Source organism: Mustela erminea, chromosome 2, assembly GCF_009829155.1.
Source record: "Mustela erminea isolate mMusErm1 chromosome 2, mMusErm1.Pri, whole genome shotgun sequence".
Classification (NCBI taxonomy): Eukaryota; Metazoa; Chordata; class Mammalia; order Carnivora; family Mustelidae; genus Mustela; species Mustela erminea.
Genome location: NC_045615.1, coordinates 16,322,848 through 16,346,549, shown reverse-complemented (window position 1 = coordinate 16,346,549; position 23,702 = coordinate 16,322,848). Strand labels below are relative to the sequence as shown.

Here is a 23,702-nt window from a genome sequence, read left to right as displayed (position 1 = left end):
GACAAGTGCGCCCCCTGGTGGTCCTGGGGGAAGGCAAGCCAAGCCCCAGGACAGGAGCTGATGGATTCCAGGGTGGGGATGGGTGGCGATGTCAGCCCCTTCTGAGGCAGTTTCTTCTCAGGTCTTGTGGGGCAGACTCTAGCCAAGGCTCTTGGGTCTCATCCTTGGCTGGTCTCTTCTCTGCAGTCCTTGTCCATCAAAACCTCCTCTCTGGCAGAGGCCGAGAACATGGCTGACCTGGTGGACGGTTACTGCCGGCTGCAGGGGGAGCACAAAGGCTCTCTCATCATTCATCCCAAGAAAGGTGAGTTTCCATTCAAAGGCACACGGTCCCAATGGGCAGATGTGGCACAGGCCCCCAGAGGCCGAGCGGAAGAAGCGAAACCATTGACCAAGATGGAAAGGAAGAGGCTCTGGAAGTGGGACCAGGTGCTTGCCCAGCCTTTCTTGGGTACTCCTTGGGGACCTGTCCTGGGTCCTTTACTGCAGGCCTTGGCTGAAGGCAGCTGGGGGAGCTGGCTTCTGGAGTGGTGGTGTTTGTAGCCCCAGGAAGAGCAAAGCTAGTGCTAGAACACCACTGGTCCTTCCTGTTAACATGATGGGATCAGGAAGCAGAGGTCCAGGTTGGAACACGTGGGTGGTGGCAGAAAGAAACTTGAGAATTTCTTCCACTAAGAGGACTCTAATTCAGGCCAGCTTCCACTCCGTATTTCAGAGGATACATAGCGGGAAGGGGGTCTCCCTTGTGTTGGCTCACAGGAGGTGTGAGGTCAGCCATCCATCCAGGACTCTGTGTCCCCTGGCTCCAGATCCCCCTCTTTCTGCTCTCTCCCCAGATGGTGAGAAGCGGAACAGCCTGCCCCAGATCCCCATGCTGTGAGTACAGCGGGAGGACGGGGAACAAGGACTACACTCAGCCTATGTCTTCCTGGGAGGAGGCAGAATGAATAGGGAACCCCACCACCATGGTTCCTGGTTTCCAGGCCCCCCCCCCGGGGAGAACACGGGAACACTGGCATTTCACAAGTGGCAATTTCTCACCAGTAACTTTCACCCCATCAGTTCCTGCAAGGGCAGTCCCGTGTCCTAATGCCATCTGGCCTCATCTTAGGGATAATGGCTGATGACCCCTCTTCCCAGCCCCCTGGCAGCCTGGGCTGTGCTCCCAGGCTGGTATCATCGGGACTGTCTGCTCCTCCCTGGGGCAGGCAGGGGTACCAGGGCAGCTGGCCTCCGGGAGAGGCGGGTGGGAGAGGGTGGGCTGCCAAGGCATCTCGGGGCCACACTGCCAGGTTCTGAGTTCACCAGGCTCCCGCCCTCTCATCTCCTTCTACAGCAACCTAGAGGCCCAGCGGCCCCACCTCTCAGAGAGCTGCAGCATAGGTAAGCCTGCCCGTGTCCAGAGTCTCCTTTCTGCCCGCTCTTGTGCCGTTGTCAAGGATGCCCTCAAAGCTACGCAAAGACAGATTTCCCCTGTGGCTTGGCTGTGACAGCTTAAAGCATCATTAATCTTAATAGCTAACGTGTATTCGCCAGTTATAATGCTGGGCGCCATGTTTATCTGAGCTAGGGCCACCCTAACAAACACCACAGCCAGGGGGCGCCCTACTCCTGACCTCATCTAACTCTAATCACGTACCCCCAGAGGACAGGCCTCCAGATACCTTCCCACGGGAGGGGGGGGAATGGGGGGGCTGGGATTTCCACATAGGAATATGGGGGAGATAACAAACATTCAGTCCACAGCAGGGTCAGATATATAATAGGAATTCTTTTATTTGATCTTTATGACATTCCCTGGAAACATTCACTTCACAGAAAGAAAAACTGAGGTTAAGGGAGACTAAGGAACTTGCCCTAAATGATGCAACCAGGAGGTAGTGAGCAGGAATTCCAGTCAAGGTGCCCTAGGCTCTGTGGTCACGCCAGAACGTGTGATGGGAACCCTGTTCTTGCCTGGCTCCCCCGCACCCCCACTCCCCTCCCCAGGACATCAGGCTTGGTTTAGCTGGCCTGCATGTGGGAGCCCCATTCCCAGTTCCTAGAAGTGCCCACTGAGGCATCTTACCCATAGGATGTTCTTTTTCTGTCATTCCAGAATCAGACATCTATGCTGAGATTCCCGATGAGACCCTGCGAAGGCCCGGAGGTAGACCTCTGGCCCCACCACGATGGCCACAGCTAGGGCCCTATGAAGTGACATTGTGGGGACACCTGTGACACCCTGGGGAGACTTTGTTTCCTTCCTTCGTCCTCTCCCATGTGTGCCTCAGACAGGGACAAACCGAAGCAAACCACCTTTGATTTGAAAGCTGAGACCATTCTTTTATCCCCACACTATGGACCTTTTGTGTGCCTGTGTTGTGGGGGGGATCCTAAGAGTTTGCATATGAGGCCCGGCCTTCCGAGGGAACAGGGTGATGGTTTTCCCCCAGGTCTGAGATGATGGAAACTTCTAGAACCTCTTCTCCAGGCCAACACTTAGATTTTAGCTGAGATGTTGTTGAGGGGTCTGGTGGTGCCTGGGCAGGAGGGGAGCAGAGCCTAGCACTGGGGCATGCAAAATACCCAGATGCTCAGGGGCAGCAGTGGCTTCTGTGCCCTGAGACTATCCGCTCTCTCCATCTGCCCAGGCCCACAGTATGGCGTCGCACGGGGAGATGTGGTCCTGAATCGGATTCTTGGTGAAGGCTTTTTTGGGGAGGTCTATGAAGGTGTCTACACCAATCACGTGAGTTCCAGATGCTTCGCGGAAATTCCTCTCCTGCTTTCCATAGGACAAAAGGGGAGTTCGTATATTCTGGGTTTGGAGCAGCCACCATAATATGTGGCTCTTCCCCCACTTGGCATTTGCGGTATTTATGAAATACCCAGGGAGTGACGGAAGCAAGAGTTATTGCCCGGAAGGCTAGCGAGCCCAGGGAGTAAAATAGAGGCAGGGCCTGGGGAAGGGCTGGCTGAATCTTGGAGGGCAGGAACGTGGAAAAGTGTGAGAAAATGCAGCTCTGAGATGAGGATGAGCAGGATCTGGGGCAGGGACGGGTTTTGAGGCCCCAGTAGGGGCAGGACCCACAGAAAGGGTAGAGCCGGAGAAAAGAGCAAAAACGTAAAAGCCAACAATAAAAACGGAGAACAATAACAAAAAGAGAACGCCGCGTTGGATGCCTTTGCACACACTCCGCCATGTCCACGCACAATGGGCAGAGCACAGGCCCCGAGCCTCAGTGTCCCGATCTGGAAGGCCAGAGGCTTTCGTCGCAAAGGTCCCTTCTGGTCCTGACATACCCCAGTCAAGAAGCAATAGAGACAGGGGGCGCCTGGGTGGCACAGTCGGTTAAGTGTCTCAACTCTTGGTTTCGGCTCAACACAAGGCCTGTGCTGGGCTGTGCACCCAGCGTGGAGTCTGCTTGAGATTCTCTCTTGCTCTCCCTCTGCTCCTCCTGCTCATGCGCACTCTCTCTCTTTCTGTCTAAAATAAATAAATAAATCTTTTTTTAAAAAAAAGAAAAAGAAAAAAACAATGAAATCAGGAGCCAGAGAGGAGTGGAGAAAGAGTGGGGGAAAGTAGGAGGAAAGGGCAGGAGGTGCCTTGTAGAGACCAGGAGGCCCAGATGTTGCCTGTCTTCCCTCAACTGTGAGCCACGCCTGTGGGATGACCGTGGCAATGCCAGCCAGGGGACCCTTTCTTTTGAGCCCCGGGCTGGCCCCAGGGGCTCTGAACAGACTTTCGCTGCAGAAAGGGGAGAAATTCAATGTGGCCGTAAAGACCTGTAAGAAGGACTGCACTCTGGACAACAAGGAGAAGTTCCTGAGTGAGGCAGGTGCGTGGCCCCTGGGAAGGGACCCGGCCTCTGTGAGTGGGAGAAGACCCCCCGGGACGACACGGACCTCCGAGATGGGAGAGGGGCCTGGAAGCCGGGATGGGAGGGTGCCAGCAGCGCAGGGAGCCCCGTCAGGAGAAGGGGTTTCCCTCCATGTCTCTCCCACGGGGGACAGCCCAGCCTGTTTCCCCCATGTCGGACCTTAGAGCCACTCGGGCCCGCCTCCCTCTTGCCCCCAATTTCAGTGATCATGAAGAACCTCGACCACCCGCATATCGTGAAGCTGATCGGCATCATCGAAGAGGAGCCCACATGGATCATCATGGAATTGTATCCCTATGGCGAGGTAAGCTGGGGACGGCAGAAGGGGAGCCCCGTGGCGGCAGCTAGGCCACGGTTGAGCAGGGCCTCTGGCTGGGATGACTTCAGAGCATGGGCCCTTAACTCCCAGCTTCCCGCCCCCTGTATTCAGCCCAAACAATCCCGAGATCGGTCGTGGGGGATATTTCTGGAACGTCTTGCCAACCTGGGTTTGCCGGGAAGGGCTTGGCAGCTGCCTGCAGGAGCCATGCCAGGGTCTTGAAGGCATCTTCCCCCTTCCTGCAGCTGGGCCACTACCTGGAGAGAAACAAGAACTCCTTGAAGGTGCTCACTCTCGTCCTGTACTCGCTGCAGATCTGCAAGGCCATGGCCTACCTGGAGAGCATCAACTGTGTCCACAGGTGGGGCTGGGAAGGACGCTGGGCTCCTCGAGCTGACCCTGACCGTGCAGAGGCTGGGATCGTGCAGGTCTCAGAGTGGCACAGACGAGTGTTGAGACCCTAGCGTTGGTCCTGGCTCCTGTGACCACTCGAGCACCATTGCTTCATCTGAAAGGTGGACTCGCCATACATACCTCACGGCGCTGTTATTAAAACTAAATCCGAAGTGCGGGCATCTGATTGTAGCCCAGGGCAGTCCAGCCTGCTTCGCAGTGGGGTCCCCCACTTTCACGGACCTGGCTCTCCTCAGGCTCACCCACTTGGTGGCACACAGCCCAGGCTGGCGGACTGGACTGGGGTGTGCTGGGAATATCCTGGGAGCTGGGCCCTTCCCGGCCTGAGCAGCTGGCCCCCCACTGGTCCCCAGCACCCCTGAACTCTCAAGTCCTCTCTTCCCCCTGGCTGTGGAGTGGGCCCCTTCTCCACCTGGCTTTGTTCCCTTGAAAGAAGGTTCCAGCCACAAGGAATGGGATCCCCTGGAGGAGACAAAGGGGTGCTCCCAGAATATTGGGGTGACGGGTGAATGCTTCCATCCAGCACCAGGGACGTTGGTTATGTAGCCTTGTAGGCGATACTAGCAAAGCCGTGGGTGGGGATATAAATGTTCATTCATTCGTCCCAGTCACTCAGTCAGCACATCTGGAACTTCTATCCTGTGTTTCCTAGTGCTGTCCTCGGCTCTGGGATCAAGTCGTAGTCAAAACAGAACCAAACTCCCTTTCCTTATGGAGCTTATTTCAAGCATCGGGGTAAAATTCAAGATATAAACAGTCATGAGGGGAAGGTGGTTGGATAATCTGTTTCCCTTGTCTGTTTGGGTAAAGTTGTCTTGCTCTGAAGTCAGCTTTTTCAGTAATAAAGACAAATGATAGGGAATGGAACCTGCCTGTGGGAAGCGAGCTGACGAGCCTGGGGTTAGAAATGATGTCAGGAACATGAGGTAAACTGAGTCAGAGAGCACTTCCCCAGAGAGGAGTGAGAGCTCAGCTCTGGATTTAGGCTGCCTGGGTTGACCCCAACCCCCGCCCCCACCCCTGGGAAACCTACTGGACAATCTCCTTCAGTTCTCTGTGCTCCCGTCTCCTCTTCTGTGGGAGACTGAGGGTCTCTCATGTCACAAGGCAGAGTGTGTAAGGTATTTGGGTGATCCTGACCATCCTAGTGCCCCCTGGAGGGTTTCTGGGAGCTGTTGCTCTTGGCCATGACAGAAGCCTACAGTCCAGTGGAGTTGCAGAAGCAGGCGAGAATAGTGACTGGGAAAGTTGTTGGGGCTGTCCCTTGAAGAATCGGCAGGGTGACAGCATGCCTGGCAGAGGGGAGGATACAGCCCACAGGGCAAGCATGTGGAGTGAGTCCTGGGAACCTGAAGTTAGCTTCACATTGGAGAAGGGGTGATGGGAGATAGAGCTCCCCAGGAAGGTACAAGAAGGTGGCCGAGGGCCTGGGGCAGGGAGACCTGGACAGCCAGCCCAGCCTCCTGGGGCCCTGGCCAGCACTCTTCTTCTTTGTTTCTCTGTCCATTTGTCTGCCAGAACAAAACATTCTGAACCTTCTCATTTCTCTCCCAGGGACATCGCTGTCCGAAACATCCTGGTGGCCTCCACTGAGTGTGTGAAGCTGGGGGACTTTGGCCTTTCCCGGTACATTGAAGATGAGGAGTATTACAAAGGTGAGGGATGTTCAGTCGAGGACCTGTCCCTGGCGGGGTCACTGCAGCCTCATCCCACCCCCACAAAGAAAGAAGAAAACACTACAGTTGGTCAAGTTCAGGCCAAAAGTCTCTGGAGAATAGGCTGTAATTCTGCATAATTCTGGATCTTTCTTCACTAAATAACCCCTGTAAATCTCTTTGCCCACCCTAAGCCTCTGTGACCCGTCTCCCCATCAAGTGGATGTCCCCTGAGTCCATCAACTTCCGCCGCTTTACGACAGCCAGTGACGTCTGGATGTTTGGTGAGTGGAGTTTCCCGAGAACATGGGAAAGGGTTCTGATTCTGGAACCCACCCCTCGGTGGCAAGTGTTCTGTTTTGCTCTAGCCACTGAGCAGTCCCAGAAGTAGGGGGGCTGGTGGTGAGTTGGGGACAACATGGGCTAAGGGCCTGCCTGAACAGTATTGGTTAATCTTCCTGGCAAAGGCTCCTGAGGGGGGCATGCACTCCAGCAACCAGTCCCGGGGACTGATGTGGGGTCCCCCGCCCTAGAGGGGATCAAACTCTGAGGTTGGTTCTGAGAAGGAGGCATAGGAATAGATGACAGGTGATAGATGGACAGCCCCTTATAGAGCACACAGCCATGTAGATTACACCCTTCAGTTCTCCACAGCCAGCCCAATAAAAACTCATTATTATTATGCCCATTTTCCAGATAAGGACACTGAGGCTCTGGCAAGCCAGGGGCTTGTGTAGGCAGCAAGTTGTTGATGCTAGGCTTCAAACCCCAGCTTTCCCATGGTCTTCACCCCCTCTTGAGGGAAGGCACTGGTGGTCCCAACAACATGCCTTTGACAGCCCCCTCCTCCTCATTGCACAAAACCTAACAGCTCCATGTGGAAGGGGTCTAGGGAGGGGAACCTCCATTCACTTGCAGATGCAGGTGATGGGTCCCTTGGTGGACCGCCCCCCCCCCCCACTGAAGTGGGCAAGTCCCCAGGGACGGTAGGGGTGAAGGCTGGAGAACGCGAGAGGTTCCTGACAGGGTTTTCACCAGGGAGGGTGGGCTGGCGTCTCCAGGCAGGTGTCCTCCCCAGTGCAGGTCCTGAGCCCTCTCTTCCTGCCCTCAGCTGTCTGCATGTGGGAGATCCTGAGCTTTGGCAAGCAGCCCTTCTTCTGGCTGGAGAACAAGGACGTCATTGGGGTGCTGGAGAAGGGGGACCGGCTGCCCAAGCCCGACCTCTGCCCACCTGTCCTCTACACCCTCATGACTCGCTGTTGGGACTACGACCCCAGTGAGCGGCCCCGCTTCACTGAGCTCGTGTGCAACCTCAGGTGACCATGGAGCAGGGGTGGGTGGCTGCCGGCACCAAGACCCCAGGCAGCAGGTCTCTTCTCCCACTGCTCTTAGGGGCTTACAACAAGTGTACGTCCCTGAAAGGGATGCAGTTGGTGTCCTCGTGGCCACCATAGCGATGGGAGAATTCAGGCTCAGAGCTGTGGCTGTGACGGGGTGGGGGGATGGGCCTTGCACCGGGACCTCCCCTCTGACCAACACGGAGCCATGTGTCCCAGTGGAACTGGCTGGTCCTCCCAGCAGAAGCACGGTACCCTGCATGTCACAGAAGCTCAGTGGCTTGGTCAGAAGACAGGGGATTAAAATTGAGCTCACTGTCACATAAGAACATACAGTGAGCCTGCGTAAGCCTCACCATCTTGGTATCTGTCAACCCAGAGCTTGAGGTGTTGCTCCTAGTATGCACTCCAGAAATATTTTTCAGGTTAGAGCCCAAAGTCTAAAGCAGACTTTCACCGATGTGCCTGTGCTCTTTCCACAGAGATTGGGGGTGTGCCTTACAGGATGGCCAGCTCGGGCATGGGACCCGAATTCCCAGCAGGACCCTTGAGCCTCTGTGCCTTTCTTTGATCCTTCTCCCAGATAGCAGGGAAAGGGTGATTGATGTTTGACCATTAAGACAGCGACCCAGGGGCCACCTCTTCCTTCTGAATGAAACATAGGCAGCCTGAAGTTCTGATGTTTCATCCAAGAGCCATTGTTCTCTCCTGGGTACTGTCAGATCACATTTTAGACAGTCCCCCTGTTTCCTTGGTGGCTTGCGTGCCAATAGCTCCTCCTCGGGTAGTCTGACTTTCTTTTGGCCTCCTTTAGGGCAGGAATCAACAAACTTTTTCTGTAAAGGGCCGCTAGTAAATATTTGGGGTTTTGCAAGCCATATATGGTCTCTTGTTAAAACGACTCAACTCTGCTGTTACAAGTTAAGAAATATCCATAGACAATGCATCAACCAATGTGTGTGTTGCTGGGTTTCAGTAGGACTATTTAGGACTATTTGGGGCAACAGAATTTGAATTTTATATAATGTTCACATGTCATGAAATTTCTTCTTTTCATTTTCTTCAATCGTTAAGAAAATGTAAAAAAAAAAATATTCCTAGTTTGGAGCCACATAAAAATAGGCAGGAGGCTGGATTTGGCCTGTGGGCAATAGTTGACTGACCCCTGCATTAGGGAACCGAGTGCTTATTTAATGTTAAAAACACTGACTTTAAACACTGCAGTCAATGTCTTAGCATTTTTTTAGAGAAAGGAAAGAGTCCCTGGCAACTTCTTTGCGGGAGGTACCCCAAGGGGCAAGCTGGAACTGACCACGCTGGGGCAGTGAGAATAATACTGAATGTGCTTGTGGAGCCAGGGTTCCAACACAATCTGCAAGGCTTCCAGCTTAGAAGACCTTTCTGTTCCTGTCTATCCCTTTGTTGGCCCCCGATTAACTCTAGTCTCATCTTTGGTCCTTCGTATGGGAAATTTGAGAAGCCAAAGGGTTCCAGGAAAAGTATTTGAAAGATGTAATTTGAAAGGGCCAAAGCTCTGGGGTGCTAAGGGGAAGAGGGGGACCTTAATTCATTCAAGGGGCTTAAGAAACATGGGGAGTTGTGACAGATGCTTGTCTGTGGGCTGAGAAGGATGACCCTTTAGAGGGACCAGACCAGCCCCCACCATGGATGGAGTTAGGAGCAGGCTTTCTGTGTAATTGTAAAAATATCCAAAGACCCCCAAGGAGCCCAGGATATCCCCCTCAAGCTACAGCCTGGCAGTCCTCCATTAGAGCTAAGACAGGATTTGATGAGTATTTCCTAATCATGTAGGCATAAGAAGGGCCCTTTTAATATCAAACTTTGAAAATTCCTCCCTGTAACAATAGTTACCTTTTCAGAATTTATTGACTGGCAAAATGTATTAAGCTATATAGTGACTTTTTTATATGATATACAGTGTAATTCATGTGCACTTGAAAATCCAACACAAATATCGTATGTTTGGTAGCATAAAATACTCGGTCCACAGACAATGAATACATGTGACAGTGAATACACAGTGAATACACAGACAATGAATACACAATGAATACACAGACAATGAATAAATATAGACTATGAATAAGTGAATTCAGGGACCCCCTGTGATCATTCCAGAGTTCTCTAGGGTCTGTGATTCCCAAGGTGGGAAACATTGGGTTGAATAAGAAAGGCAAGAAGCACAAACATAGCTAACCCGGGAGTTGAATCCACAACCATTACTCATTAGTATACGTGAGGAATGTGTTGGTGGGTGGTTTAATGAAAAATAGGAGATGCAGAACACAGGCCTTGGTCATGAAGTTGGCTGGGATTTCAGTTATCTCCATAGGGGGATGGTGCCAATAGCAGGCGCAGGAAGGCAAGATGCATGGGGAGGTGGTGGGGGACACACTTACACTACCCTGTAGGACTGACTCTCCAAGGACTTTTTCCCCACCATACATCCATTCCTGTGATTCTCCCAACTTCACTGTTGGGGAAGCAGCCTCAGGGTCCATCTTTTAGCCTCTCAGGGGGGTCTTTCCAGCCACTCTTCCGAGGAGACAGAAATAGGACCCAGCGGTCCTTCTTTGGGCCTCTCCACGCTTCAGAGGAAGGAGTACAGAAAAGAGGCTCCAGGAGCATCTTTAACTTTGTTCCTGACCTGACTCCTTGGCAGTGACATTTATCAGATGGAGAAGGACATCGCCATAGAACAGGAGAGGAATGCTCGCTATCGACCTCCCAAAATCTTGGAGCCCACAGCCTACCAGGAACCCCCACCCAAGGTAAGCCAACCCCTGGTCTCAAGGATCCTATGAATCAAGCAGAGCTGGGCCTCCATGTGGCCCCCTCCCGGCCTGACTATGGAACTCCTCCCTCTTCCTCCAGCATAGGCAGGATGTGTTCCTGTGGTCCTCTTGGCCCTCAACCCAACTGTCCTTCAGCACTGAATTCAGGCCCTATCACCTGGGTGCTCTGGCAGGTGTGATCTGAGGCCCCAAGAGAGCAGATCCTAGATGGCAGCTAGGGCAGGGAATCACTCTGAAAACTCTTCCCTTAAGGATCTGGAACACTTTTCTTTCTGGTATTTTTCACGAACAAATTAGATGTCCCTGAGGGCACATGAATGGAAAGTGTCTCACAATCCCTTATGTCCAGCATCTATGTCCACACCCTCCCTGGCATCTCTGGACTCAGAATCCAGTGCCCTGCTACCATGCCATTAGGTGGGTGGGACCATATCCATATTAGGCAGCTCAGACTGCCATAACAAAATCCCATAGACTGAGTGTGGAGGCTGGGAAGTCCAAGATCAAGGCACTGGCAGATTCATTGTCTGGGAGGACTCTCTTGGCTTGCAGATGGCCACCTTCCAACTGTGTCTTAGCACAGCAGAGAGAGCAAGAGCTCTGGTGTCTCTTCTTATAAGGACACTAATCCCATCATGAGGACCCCAGCCCCATGACCTCATCTAACCCTAATTATCTGGCGAAGGTCCTACCTCCATATGCCATCATACTAATAAGAGTTGGAGCTTCAACGTACAAATTTGGGAGGTGGGGGTACACAGACAGTCCATAACAAATTCCTCTCTGCTCCAAGGCCTTTTCTCAATGTCCCTCCTTGCTTGGCATGCCCTGATCCTTCCCTCAGTCAGGGCCCACCTCAGTTTTCACCTCCTCCACGAAACCTCTACACGTGCCTGAGCCCTCGGTGACTTGTTACCTCTGGAAGTATGTGGCTCTTGACAGCTGATTTGACAGGTGTTCCCGTATCTAAAGAGGTTACACACCAAAGACCAGTAAACCCCTCCATTGGTGATGTCCCTCTGGAAGCCAGAGAGACTGGCTTCCTGTACCTTCTCATCACTCAGCATATAATGGGTGCTCAGTAAGTGAATGCAAATGATTTCAATGATCACTTTGCCCCTCCTCTCTCCTTCATTCTGAATAAGCCTGACCTGTGTCCAACCAAGGATTCCCCTTGGTGAGCTATGCTCACTCAAGGAGAGAGGCATGGCCTGACTCATCTCTATGTTTTCTCTCCAGCCCAGCCGGCCCAAGTACAGACCCCCTCCACAGACTAACCTTCTGGCTCCCAAGCTGCAGTTCCAGGTAAACATGTGACCAGGGGGCTGGGAAAGTTTGGGGCCATTCCTCATCTCAGACCTTCCTGAATTTCCATTCTTGTGCCTTTGAGGACTAGCAATGACCTGCTTGGGTTATGGAGATGACTTACATTGACTCTTTCTTGGTACCTACAAGAGAATTTGAACTCAGAGTGCCCAGATAGCGAAAGAAACAAAATGTAATCTACCAGGCTGTCCTCAGCTAAGACTGACCTTAAGCTCAGTCCATCTGTCCATAGTGTTTGTTGCTCTGTGTGCCTGCCTATAGCTACTTCTCTATGCCAAAGGTCTTCCTGGCCCCCTACCCAGAGCAGAGCTTTCTGAGAAGGAATTTCAGGCAGTTGGGGACAGTTGATGTTCTCCAGAGAATAGAGCTGCTCCCCATGGAGACTTTAGGCAGGACCTAGCTGGCCAGAAGCTGAAAACAAGTTTCCATCAGAGCTTTCCTTGTGCCTCCATCGTTACCAACCATGGGATCTTCCCAAGATGTTGGTCCCTCTCTGAGAACGTCTCTGTCATGTGTTTCTGTCCTGTGTCTCAATCATAGGGAGCCAAAGCCCATCTCTTTTCCCTTACAACCCTCAGCTCAGAGTCAGTTTTCAACAGTGGAGCATGTCAACCAACAGACACAATATCTGTTCATCTGGTACTCCTTACAGAAAGGTGGTGTCCCATGGTCATATATTTCTCAAGGAAATGCTCCAGTACCAAAATAAGGATAATCAAGAACTAAGAGCTAAATCCTTGTGTGTGTGAAGAAGAAAACCTTGATGCAGAAGATAGAAGCAATATTCCTAAGAAGAATCATACCTTTCTGTGATGTTTAAAACAGTGATTAAATACAAACACACCCATATTTCTGTGGGCTAATCATATCTGTCAGTTTGCAATATGCTTATGACATGGAACTCCTTTCTGAAGAGTCCTGACGGAGGAGACATGGACTCAGTGAGTCAGTAACGTATGTGGACCCCATTGTATGCAGAGCTTCATCTGGCTGGCTGTCAAATGAATGAGAGGCCACAGGACCCACAGGCCCCTACAGGGGCTGCTCTGACTCCCAGCCAAGAGTCATGTGTGTCTCTCTGCCGTGTCTCCCAAACAAGACCAATGAAACACCCACATCACATTCTTTGTGAGCTCCTGAAGAGCAAGTGCAATGTCTCCAGTGGTGCCCATTATTGTTTCTCTGTGCTCATGTTTGTGGCAGCTAATTGTCCACCTTCTTGTCTTGTCCCTGTGCTGGTGCTTCTTTGCTTCTCCTGAATAGGTCCCTGAGGGTCTGTGTGCCAGCTCACCTACGCTCACCAGCCCTATGGAGTATCCATCTCCCGTAAATTCGCTGCACACCCCACCTCTCCACCGGCACAATGTCTTCAAGCGCCACAGCATGCGGGTAAGAGGGCTCTGCATGCTGGGTCCTAGCCCGAACTCAGGAGGCTGCTAGAGGGAGGTGTCTGGGACACCAGGAACCCCACATCCTCCAGCTCAGGAGGGACCCTTCATGCTTTAATACACCAATCAGCCCATCAGGAGGCTCTGTAACTTCCTCTGCTTTGCAAACCCATTGGAAGTTGGGGGCCATGTCAGGCTGTGCTCCCAAGGACACTGGTTGGACCTGGACCTTCCCTGTCCATACTTTGGTCCTATGTTTCCTGAACCCTGGGGGGGTAATGTGGCAGCTTGTGGGCAGAGGGCATCCAAGCTTGATGGTGCCAGAGAATAATAGATCCTGGAGGCTCTGCCCAGTTCTGCCCTTCCTGCCTGATTGTTTCAGTTGCTAAATGTCTCCACAGTCAAAGGAAAGGTTTCCTTGTGTCTGGACTCCTGCTGCTTTTGTAAAAGCTGATGTTGTGTGGGAAGTAGCTTTGGGGCTAGTGTGGGGCTAAGCCACTCTTCCCAGTCATGTCTTTGTGTAACTGCCAGTGAGGCCCTGAGTACTTCATGGACTAGCTTCTCATTGTCAAGTTTTATGGGGGGAGAAAAAAGGCAGCTTTTCTTGTAAAAGAGATGCCCACTTGTCACTTCTCAGCACCCATCTTCTCTTTCAATGGAGCGGTGGTCATCTGGCATGAATATCTGATATACTTTACTAAACTGAGTCTTGATATGTGCCAAAACAAACCAAAGGCATTATTTTAGTTCTAACTCTAAATATATAATATATATTTATATATAAATATATATAAAACTCTAATATACTAACTCTAGTATATATGCATGATATTTCAGGCTCAGTATACAGGACTCTAAAAGCTTTTGGAAAAACTCCATGTGTATTATAATAGATTTGAAAAATATGGGAAAGTTGTGTTGATATATTCTGTACCATTATTTTTAATTTAGCAAAATTTTGAAATGCGTAAGGTAACTTAGAGTTCTAGGCAGTGAGATCTATTGTGGGCTAAAATTTCCTCTAACCTAGTTCATTTTCCTCTTTCAAATTAATTTAACCAATTTATATCTTAACATATACTTAACAATAATAAAACTGCATTGTAAAGTACGCACTATAATTTAGGCAACGTGCACTTCCTCCACCTTCCTGTCTTTGACTCTGTTCATAATTGAGTTTTAGTGAGTTTTGCTTTAAAATGTGTCCTTTTAGAAAAAAAGCAATTTTGCACAATTCCAGGGTGGCACTGCCTTTGTCTAATCCCTGCTTCACCATAAGACTTTGTTCAGTTCCATAAAGACATACTGTGCAGCAGGAAAAAAGGATCTTTTGTGTCAGGGATTGAGAAGTACTTGTCGTAAGGAAGGTCTGCCTAAAAGAATATAATGAATGTTTCTTTAAGTAAACAAAAAAATGGTAAAAAAATATAAAATCCATTTTATGATGTATATCAGAAAGACTGAGAAAACCTCTTTCAGGTAAAATGCTGAGGAGAGGTATAATAGGCTTCCTACAAAGCATTTGAAAGCATTTAACAAAAATCAGAAATGGTTTCCCCGCAAAAACAATTTTTCTACTGACTGACTCTCTTGCCTGACTCATCTGGGAATCTGGCATTCCACACAAGAGTCAGGATAACAGCAATCTCCCTCTTGAAGACCTCACAACTGAGGTTTAAAATAATAATAAAATTTAGTGAATGACCTTGTGCAGGAATGCTTTTCCCGGGCACTGTCCTAGGTGCTGAAGAGAGAACAATGAGGTTCTGTTTTCAGAGAGCTTCAGGCAGCTAGAAGGAAAAGGGCAGGTGCGCACTCACCTGTAGTGCAAGCCATAGAGCTGTGAGTGGCACACGGAGGTAATGCGAGGGTGCGATGGAAGTTCAGAGAGAAGAATAGCTCTTTCTAGCTTCTGTTTTTTCAGCAGGGCCTCAAAGGATGCGGAAGATTTGGACAGGAAGAAACTGGTGTGTAGAGGATAAAAGAGACAGAGGCATTAGTTGGAGCCAAGACTGAGTGACGGGAAACCACAGGGCAAGTGTAGGAGCTGTTTGGCTAGCAGGATGCATTTGGAGGTGGAAACAGAGCTGGCAAGATGGGAGCGGGATACTCAAATTATGGAAGGAGTCACAGCTTGCGAGAGTCATTTTAAGACACCACAGAAAGTCGATTCCTTTTTAAAGTGACCGACAATCTAAATATCCATTGCCTGATAAGAATATCTGAGGTAACTTGTAGACAAGTAAGCCCTAAAGTAATCAATTTTTTAAAGTCTTAATTTCTCTTTGAGTTTTAATATGAAATTGTAAGACATAGGAAAACATTCCCCACCCAATACATGTTAAAATGTTTGGTGAGATGGTGATTGGGCCTGGGGCATCCTAGACAGTTGAGTAGCGGGAATTTTCCTTTAACACTTACAAAACAATACAGTGTTTTCTTTTCTCTTCTTTTCTTTTTTAAAGATTTTATTTATTTATTTATTTATTTGACACAGAGAGAGAGAGAGAGAGAGAGACCGACAGACAGTGAGAGAGGGAACACAAGCAGGAGGGAGTGGGAGAGGGAGTAGCAGGCTTCCTGCCGAGCAAAGAGCCCAATGCGGTGCTTGAGTCCAGGACCCTGGGGCCAGGACCTGAGCCAAAGGCAGATGCTTAATGACTGAGCCACCCAGGTGCCCCATATCAGTGTTTTCTTGAGTCTAATAACTTCTTCTACCAGTGTTAAATCTTCTCAGTCCAGTCTAGTCTCACCTGGAGATTCCTAGCTCGGTATTCAGAATATTTGACCCTTAGTTCTCAAGTGTCTCTATTTGTCAGTACCCCGGGTTAGCCATACCTTTGTGTTTGGAGGTTATCGACATTCAGCAGCATATACTTATAACCCTCAAATGCCCTCATTTTGGAGCATCAGCCTCTGGGAAATATATTTTGTTCCATAAATTCTATGGTTGTAAAAGACTCTTATGTCCTGCAATTTTTTTTTTTTTTAAAATAAGATCTAACTCAGTAGCCTTCAGCTGAGAAGATCTTGCCTTGGAGAGGACATTTGCTGACGTCTGGAGGCATTTTGTTACAACTAGGGAGATACTAAAAGCCTCTGTTTGTGGACCTGCTGCTGAGTATCCTACAATTTACAGGACATCTCCCCTAATACAGAATGATCGGGTCCCACATGTTCATGGTGCTGAGGCTGAGAAACCTGGTCTAACTGTTGCTTTCTTCACCCCATGAGAACAGGGATATTGCCTATTTTGTCATCAGTGCCCTCCCAGCATCCAGCCCTATGCCTGCCACATGGTAGCTGCTAAGAAGTAGGTGTTGAACAGAGTAACAAAGAATATTTCAGCAAGAAATCTAACGGGGGGTGGGGGGGTGGGGTGTATTGTTAGAAATCGAGAGCTGTGATTGAAGCTCAGTGAGCACTAGGCAAAACAGCCCAATATAACTAATTTGGAGCGGTGTTGTTATAGCCAAGTGTGTTTTAAAGGGTTTGGTGGGGAAAATCTTTTTTAGAGGCTTGGCAGAGATTATGGCTTGCTAAAGTAGAGAGAGAATAATTTTTAGCATTCTGTGCTAGTGACTTGTATGTAAAATGCCCATTTTAAAAGCAAGGATCTGAAGAGGCTGCTGGTCTGGATGTCACAGAAGGGTGCTGCCCCTGACAAAGGTCACACAGGGCTTTATGCCATCTAAAGAATGACAACATCCCTCTTGAGTCCAGGAGGCCAAGGTGATCGTGTGCTGCAGAAAAAAAAAAGCCAGAGTTTGAAGGGACAAGCAGATACTGATATAAATGAACTCTGGGGAAGACTGAAGGGAAAGGAGGAGTAAGAAAACATGTAACACCTTCTGTTTCAGAACGCCCCAGAGGAAACTATAGCTCCAGAGCCCTTCAAATGAGTTAAAAGGAGGGTTAAGTTAAATAAAGCTAGGGAAGGCGAGTGTATACTGCACATCTATAGATCCATATGGCTTTAAATTTCATTCTTCACTCTGCTCTTAGCTTGTGCATTTTTCTTTTAGCCTTTGGTTCAATCACGGAAGCTCCTACTAGCTTAATAAAGAGTACGTTTTCATAAAAAGGCTCCATCACATGGGTGCGTGCTGTCGCCCCTTCCCTCAGCCTGTGTCCCGTCCTTCCATGGACAGCTCTGCAGGATGGCACACCAGGAGGCTAGAGGGAGCACCGCGCTCCTCAACGCTCCCAGACACCCTACCGCGGGGTTCCGGTGGCAATAAACACCCCAGGCTTCCCCGGGGGGCTGGCTTTGCATTTTTAAATGTATGAAGTGACCATAACTGTGACGTGCCAACTGAGAAAATACTGTTAGGGCAGAAATTTGAAAATGAAATCGTAGGAGCAGATCCTGGAATGGCTTAAATACGATGCATGTTCAATGCCGTGCTCTCGGGTTTGACATGACACTGCGGCATAGCCATGTGCTCAGGGCTGGGGGACCCCGTAACCATCTGTGTACAGGGCTGCGAATTTTGGAACAAACCTCGCGAGAAACCAAGCGGCCCATGGAGGCCGAGGCCCATGGCTCCCCAGCCTCTTTAGAGGAGTGCCCACCAGGATCTGGGCCCTGGACTCATCGTGCCCTCTTCTCTCTCCCCGTGGTCCTCTCAGGAGGAGGACTTCATCCGACCCAGCAGCCGAGAGGAGGCCCAGCAGCTGTGGGAGGCCGAGAGGCTCAAGATGCGGCAGATCCTGGACAAGCAGCAGAAGCAGATGGTGGAAGATTACCAGTGGCTGAGGCAGGAGGAGAAATCCTTGGTGAGCAGCCCTGAGCCGTTGGGTACGAGGGGACCCCACTCTGCAGCGCTGCCCAGCACTGTGGTAAAAGTGCTTGAATGGGAGAGATGTCCACACCACTGTGTCCTCTTGTGTCCCCAGCTGATGAGAGGGAATGCTCTCCGTGCGTCCTTAAGGTTTTCAGTTCTAGAATCCTAAACCATTTGCTTCGATTTCCTCCCCTGCAGGACCCCATGCTGTACATGAATGACAAGTCCCCGCTGGTGAGTCATCGGGAAAGACCTCTGCCTTAAAGTCAAGGCCTGGGAAGGCGTTGGAGACAGCAGGACCCTTGCACTGGGCGACCTGCCCACCCATTCCTTCCCTTTTTGCCTCTCCCCCGGGAGCTAGACTTCTCCCTTTACTTTGAGCTCCACGAAGCTCCGCTCCTGGTTCCTGAGCTCCCGCTGGATCTCCACCCATAGTGCATGCCCCCTCTGCCACAGGGCCCTTCAGGCTCTGAGACGGGGCGCCCCACTGGCCCCCTGACCTCCGAGTGCGCAGCTGAACTCTCGGGGATCAGGTCAGGGTGGGGAGCGGGGTGCCTCCAGGGGCGGGCTGGTGACAAGTTCTCTTTCCTGCCTTCCAGACCCCAGAGAAGGAGGCCGGCTACAGTAAGTGTCTATGCCCTCCCTTTTGGTGGGAGCTTCCCCTTGACCTCTCCTGCGGAGCTCACTCATTGCCCATCGCAGAGGCTGCAGCGTCTGTTAGCCGTTTTCAGAAACTCTGCCTGTTCCAGTTCAGAGGGTGCAGGGAGGGCCCTTTTGGGAAAGGATAGCTACCCTCTGCTCCGTCTGCCACCCCCGCCCTCTCGCTCCCTCCACCTATCTCTCATCTCTCCCTCTTGCCGGGTCTGCAGCCTTTGCCTAAGTGTATCTCCTGTTGCCTTTGGAGACCTTGGTGGCTCTTCCTTCCTGTCCTCCCTCCCTCTGTCGAAGGCCGTCTGTGGGGGACAGTAGCTCCACCCGCCTCTCCCAGCTGGTGCCTGTCTTCCCTATGCCCAGGGGATGGGGGAGAGAGGGCAGGCAGGGGCAGCTGAGACCACAGGGCCTTTCCAGAAACTGCTGCTAAAGGGGAAGCAGGAAAAGCCAGCGGTGAGCCCGGCTCACCACCCTCCCTGTAGGGAGGGTGCAGCTGATGATGTTGGCGATGGGGATGATGACAGTGATGACAAGAACAGCGGCCAGTGACAGTGACAACAGTCACAGGAAACTGAACACTAGACAAACATGGGCCCAAGTTGCTTGCAAATGTCAGCTCCAACCTCACGGCAACTTGATCGGGTAGATACGATGAATCATGTCCATTTTACAAAGGACGTGAAACTAAGGCACAGAAAGGTTAAGTAACTAATCCAAAGTCACACAGCTAGTAAAAAACAGAGCTGTGATTAGAGCCCAGGCCTTCTGGTTCTAGGGTCCCTTCTGAGTGAACTCTGCTGTTTAACAGATGAAAAGGGTGGGCCAGGGAGTGTAAGTGAGCTGCCCCAGGTCACACAGCTGTCTGGTGGCAGAAGGTTAGAAAGTCGAACCAGTCTTCCGGCTTCCATTCCCGCTCAGTCTTCCAGCAACTCCACAGGGCTTGCATGTGCCTTTGCTTTTAAAAATGTGGAGAGAATAGCATGGCTCCTCTGCTGTTTCACTTCCCGGACCCCCAGATGCTCCAAGTGGACCATCAGCCCCCTTAGCTGCTCTGGCACCGGTGAAGTTCCTTCACCAGTGTCACGGCCAGAGTGTGTGCTTGGGGGCCACTATGAACCCTGCAGAAGCTGGAGCACCTCCTGTAATCATCCCATCTCCACTGCAACTGTGGCTTTTTCTGTCTATCAGATGGACGGCAGTGCTTAACTGTGGGGGCGGGGAGGGCAGGGAGCCCAGAGGTTATTTTCTGGAAACACCTTCAAACTTGGTTTCCCTGGGTCTCCTGGTAACTTAGGAGAAGGGGTTGGTTTGGTTATCAGCGGGCAGGAGGAAAAGGGCCTGGGTGCCCAGACCTCCCCGCCACACTCACTCTCCCTCCCCTTGCAGCGGAGTTCACGGGCCCCCCACAGAAGCCACCACGGCTGGGCGCGCAGGTATGTGTTGGCGGGGCCGAAGCTGGTAATGACTTTGAACCAGGGCTCCCCAAGACACAAGGCCAGGGGCTGTGAAGATTTCAGAGGCCCTAAGAAATAATCCAGTCCAGCACCCACAATACATAGCTGAGGCCCAGAGAGAAATACCTTGTTTAAGGGCATATAGTGAATTCGTGAAAAGGCAAGGGGAAGCCCAGTCTCCTCATCTCCTGTGTCCCCTCCCTGACCTGGAGGAAACCTCACTGACCCAGCCCTAGGAGTAGGAAGTGTGGACTCCCTTCCTGTCTCAGGCTGTCCCCTGGGCTTCCTGCACCCACACTGTTCTTGCAGTAGACTGGGACCAGGTGCTGGCTTTTCTTACTCTGGAACAATGGTTGTGAGCCTGGGCTCCCATTAGAATCATCCAAGAAGCTTCGAAAACCGCCTGGCCCCCGAACTCAGGAACCCAGGTGATGGTCTCATTGGTCTGGTGTGAGACCAGCCACTGGTACCATTTCAAGGCTTTCTGGCTGACTTGTCTGAGAACCACTGCCCTGAAAGCAGAAGGGAGGGATGCACCCCCCCACCCCAGGACAAGGCATCATTATTTCAGAGAAGAGTCTTTTCAGATTGGGCTGGTGGCTGTGTTGGCACCAGTAGTGTCTGCCCAAGAAAGAATCTCAGTGCCCCCCAGACTCACAACCCTCCCCTCTGGCCTCTTGCTTCCCCTCCCCCCAGTCCATCCAGCCCACAGCCAACCTGGACCGGACCGATGATCTGGTGTACCTCAATGTCATGGAGCTAGTGCGGGCTGTGCTGGACCTCAAGAACGAGCTCTGTCAGCTGCCTCCTGAGGGCTATGTGGTGGTGGTGAAGGTGACAGCCGTGGACAGGGCGGGTGGAGGCTGCCCCTTCTGGCCCTGAATGGGAGGGGGTGGCGCTGGGCTCCCTTGTCTGCCCTGCAGGTGCCTTTCCCAGAAAGTCTCCCTTTAATGCAAAGTGGCTGGTGGGAATTTAGTGCCAGGGAGTTGACGGGGGGCAGCTGCCGTCCCAGGAGGGCTTCTCCCTGGGGAAACACAGCTTTCTCCGAAAACAAGAGGTGATAGTACCCCCACCCCTCTCTCCCACAGAACGTGGGCCTGACCCTGCGGAAGCTCATTGGGAGTGTGGATGATCTCCTGCCCTCCTTGCCGTCATCCTCTCGGACAGAGGTGGGTGGACTTCCCCCAGACAGCGTTGTCGGATGTCACTTCTGCCCTTCGCCTTCACCTGCGCCAGCTGCGTTTCACACAGAACACTCAGGAGGACCCCAGGGCGGCCTCCTGTCTGTCTCCCCACCTTCCGCACACGTGGCTCTGCCCAGCAAATCTGGACCACGGGGAGGGCGGGGGAGGGGGAAGGGTGCAGAGCCGGTGCCCAGGAACCCAGCCAGCCTCCTAGGGGGAGTCTCCCCCTTTAAGTCTTAGACAGTTGCCATGATTCCGTAATGCACGAGGGTGTGCAAGGGAGGACAGACCTTCCCTTTGCCTTTTCCCTTCCCATGACCCTTTATCTAATCACCTGCCACACTAAGGCTAAGTGTCTACAGAACTGGGGTCCTGCACTTTGCAGGTGTGATTAACTTAAGGATCCTGAGATGGGGCAATTGGACTATGCTGCCTTATCCAAGTGGGTGCAGTGAGGCCCAAGAGTCCTTGTAAGAGGGTCGGAAGCGGACATCCTTTAAGAGTCAGAGAAGGAGATGGAATGACAGAAGCAGAGGTTGGGATAACATCACTGCTGGAAGGATCCACAAGCCAAGGAAGGCAGCTACCTTTAGAAGCTAGAAAAGGCAGGGAACAGATTCTCCCCTTGAGTGTAGGAGGAGCATGGCCCAGCCATCCCCTTGACTTTAACCCCATAGGACCCATTTCCAGCCTTCTGACCTCCAGGAGCAGAAGAGACTAATTTGTGTTGTTTTGAGCCACCGCACTGGTCATGGGCTGTTACCACAGCCATAGGAGACTCTGAACATAGTCAAAAGCTGAACACTAGCATCTCGGAACATGGGTTGGTTGTCTGCCTGGGAAACCAATCATGGGGCTCAGCAGAACCCACGCCCTCCCGCCAGGCTGTGTGAGCCACCGACTCCCAGCGACACAGTTCAGGGGGCATGGCCACATGACATCACTGTCCCCACAACATGTGACTGTCCGAGACAGGATGCAGGAGGGCCTCGGCATTTCCCAGCCTTCCTCTGGGTGACAGTAGCAGCCCATAGAGGAGCCCCAGCTGGTGCTGTCCCTTCCCTGTTAGAGGTCCTTCCCCTTCACATGATGGCTCCGTCATTCATTGCACTGGGCAGTACCTTGGGTGCTGAATCTGCGCTCTTAGCAGTGTGCTAGGCACTGGGATGTGGTGGTAAGCCAAACCCTACAGCTCAAGCCACGGTCCCCGGGCTCTTGATTTGAAGGTAGACAGCTAACTAATGAATAAGGGCACCTGTCGTCCGACGTTCACTCTACCCTTGGGTCAGCAGGAGGGGGTACAGCAGTGAAGGGACAGTCTGTGGGGCTGCGTCAGGCAGAGCTAGGATGGAGTGGGCTAGGGTCTGGGGCATCTGCAATGTCTGTCTCCAGGTCACATAGGGCCTTGGATCAAACTTGTCCCCCAGAAAGCTTGTGACTGCCTCGGCCAAGCCCAAACAGGATACTTGCACGGCTTCCACACTCTCCAAGCTTAAACGTCACCGCAGCTCAGGCTTCCAGCCTCTCAAGCATTCTTTTCTTACAGATCGAGGGGACCCAGAAACTGCTCAACAAGGACCTAGCAGAGCTCATCAATAAGATGCGCCTGGCCCAGCAAAACGCCGTGACCTCCCTGAGTGAGGAGTGCAAGCGGCAGATGCTCACGGCCTCCCACACTCTGGCCGTGGACGCCAAGAACCTGCTGGATGCAGTAGACCAGGCCAAAGTTCTGGCCAATCTGGCCCACCCGCCCGCAGAGTGATGGAGGGTGGGCGCCACCTGCCTGCATCTTCTGCCCCTGCCTGTAGTGTTCCCTCCCCTGCCTCCCCCTGGCCCCCGCCTTGCCTTCGGTAATGTGGGTCTTCTGGGGGAAGGCTGTGGGGAGGCCTCCCCTTGCCACTTTGCACGACCCCCTCCCCCCACCCAACCCCAGACTGTGCTGCTCAGGCTGCAGCTGGACAGAGGGGACTCAGGGCTCTAGATGCCGGAGGGGCGGGGCAGGGGTGTGTGACCAAGAGGGCTCAGAGGGAGCCCTGCTGCGGCTGGCCGCTCCCTCCTCACACCCACCTGCTCCGCTGTGGTCACACTGGTGCCCCTAGTGGTCACGATGGCTTTCTGCAAGGACATGGCAGGTGTATCGGAGCCAAGCTATTCCTTCTTGTTCCGCCCACGGAGGTCCTCGGATGGACCGAGGGCCTCGGGAGGGGCTTTCCTCTGGGGTTGGGCGGCTGGCGAGATGAGGGATGGGCCTGGCTTTCTTGTACAGTGTATATTGGAATTTATTTAATGTGAGTGTGGACTGGACTAACAGCCATGTGCCCCCTCCGAGGGGGGACCTGGGACCCAGTCCAGGAACAAGCTACTGGGAGTCTGGGCACAAGACGCTGTGTGGTCTACACGCCAAGCGTTGCGGAGGAAGGGAAGAGACGAGGCCAAAACAGGACTCGGACCACAATCTGCTCTCTTCCCTGTGCCCTTTCTCTCTTCCCTGACTTGGCCACTTCCTTC

The 23,702-nt window shown here is 52.0% G+C and overlaps 1 protein-coding gene across 7 annotated transcripts in view; it reads left to right on the top strand.

Annotated features, from left to right (window-relative positions):
- PTK2B (protein tyrosine kinase 2 beta) overlaps nucleotides 1-23,502 on the top strand; it is a 121,120-nt gene extending 97,618 nt beyond the window's left edge. For 4 of the 7 annotated variants that reach the window (XM_032332348.1, XM_032332347.1, XM_032332349.1 and 1 more), the window contains 21 exons: nucleotides 187-304; nucleotides 837-876; nucleotides 1,337-1,383; nucleotides 2,099-2,149; nucleotides 2,634-2,731; nucleotides 3,737-3,821; nucleotides 4,067-4,167; nucleotides 4,428-4,543; nucleotides 6,151-6,251; nucleotides 6,446-6,535; nucleotides 7,363-7,567; nucleotides 10,272-10,380; nucleotides 11,644-11,709; nucleotides 12,994-13,119; nucleotides 17,751-17,897; nucleotides 18,104-18,139; nucleotides 18,505-18,529; nucleotides 19,943-19,989; nucleotides 20,707-20,844; nucleotides 21,099-21,179; nucleotides 22,741-23,502. In XM_032332348.1, coding sequence (XP_032188239.1) covers nucleotides 187-304; nucleotides 837-876; nucleotides 1,337-1,383; nucleotides 2,099-2,149; nucleotides 2,634-2,731; nucleotides 3,737-3,821; nucleotides 4,067-4,167; nucleotides 4,428-4,543; nucleotides 6,151-6,251; nucleotides 6,446-6,535; nucleotides 7,363-7,567; nucleotides 10,272-10,380; nucleotides 11,644-11,709; nucleotides 12,994-13,119; nucleotides 17,751-17,897; nucleotides 18,104-18,139; nucleotides 18,505-18,529; nucleotides 19,943-19,989; nucleotides 20,707-20,844; nucleotides 21,099-21,179; nucleotides 22,741-22,956 — 2,043 coding nt within the window. In that variant the 3' untranslated portion in view covers nucleotides 22,957-23,502. The remainder of the gene's footprint in view (nucleotides 1-186; nucleotides 305-836; nucleotides 877-1,336; nucleotides 1,384-2,098; nucleotides 2,150-2,633; nucleotides 2,732-3,736; nucleotides 3,822-4,066; nucleotides 4,168-4,427; nucleotides 4,544-6,150; nucleotides 6,252-6,445; nucleotides 6,536-7,362; nucleotides 7,568-10,271; nucleotides 10,381-11,643; nucleotides 11,710-12,993; nucleotides 13,120-17,750; nucleotides 17,898-18,103; nucleotides 18,140-18,504; nucleotides 18,530-19,942; nucleotides 19,990-20,706; nucleotides 20,845-21,098; nucleotides 21,180-22,740) is intronic. The other 3 variants (XM_032332350.1, XM_032332351.1, XM_032332352.1) reach the window with 3 other exon arrangements.
- The last annotated feature ends 200 nt before the right edge of the window (nucleotides 23,503-23,702 follow it).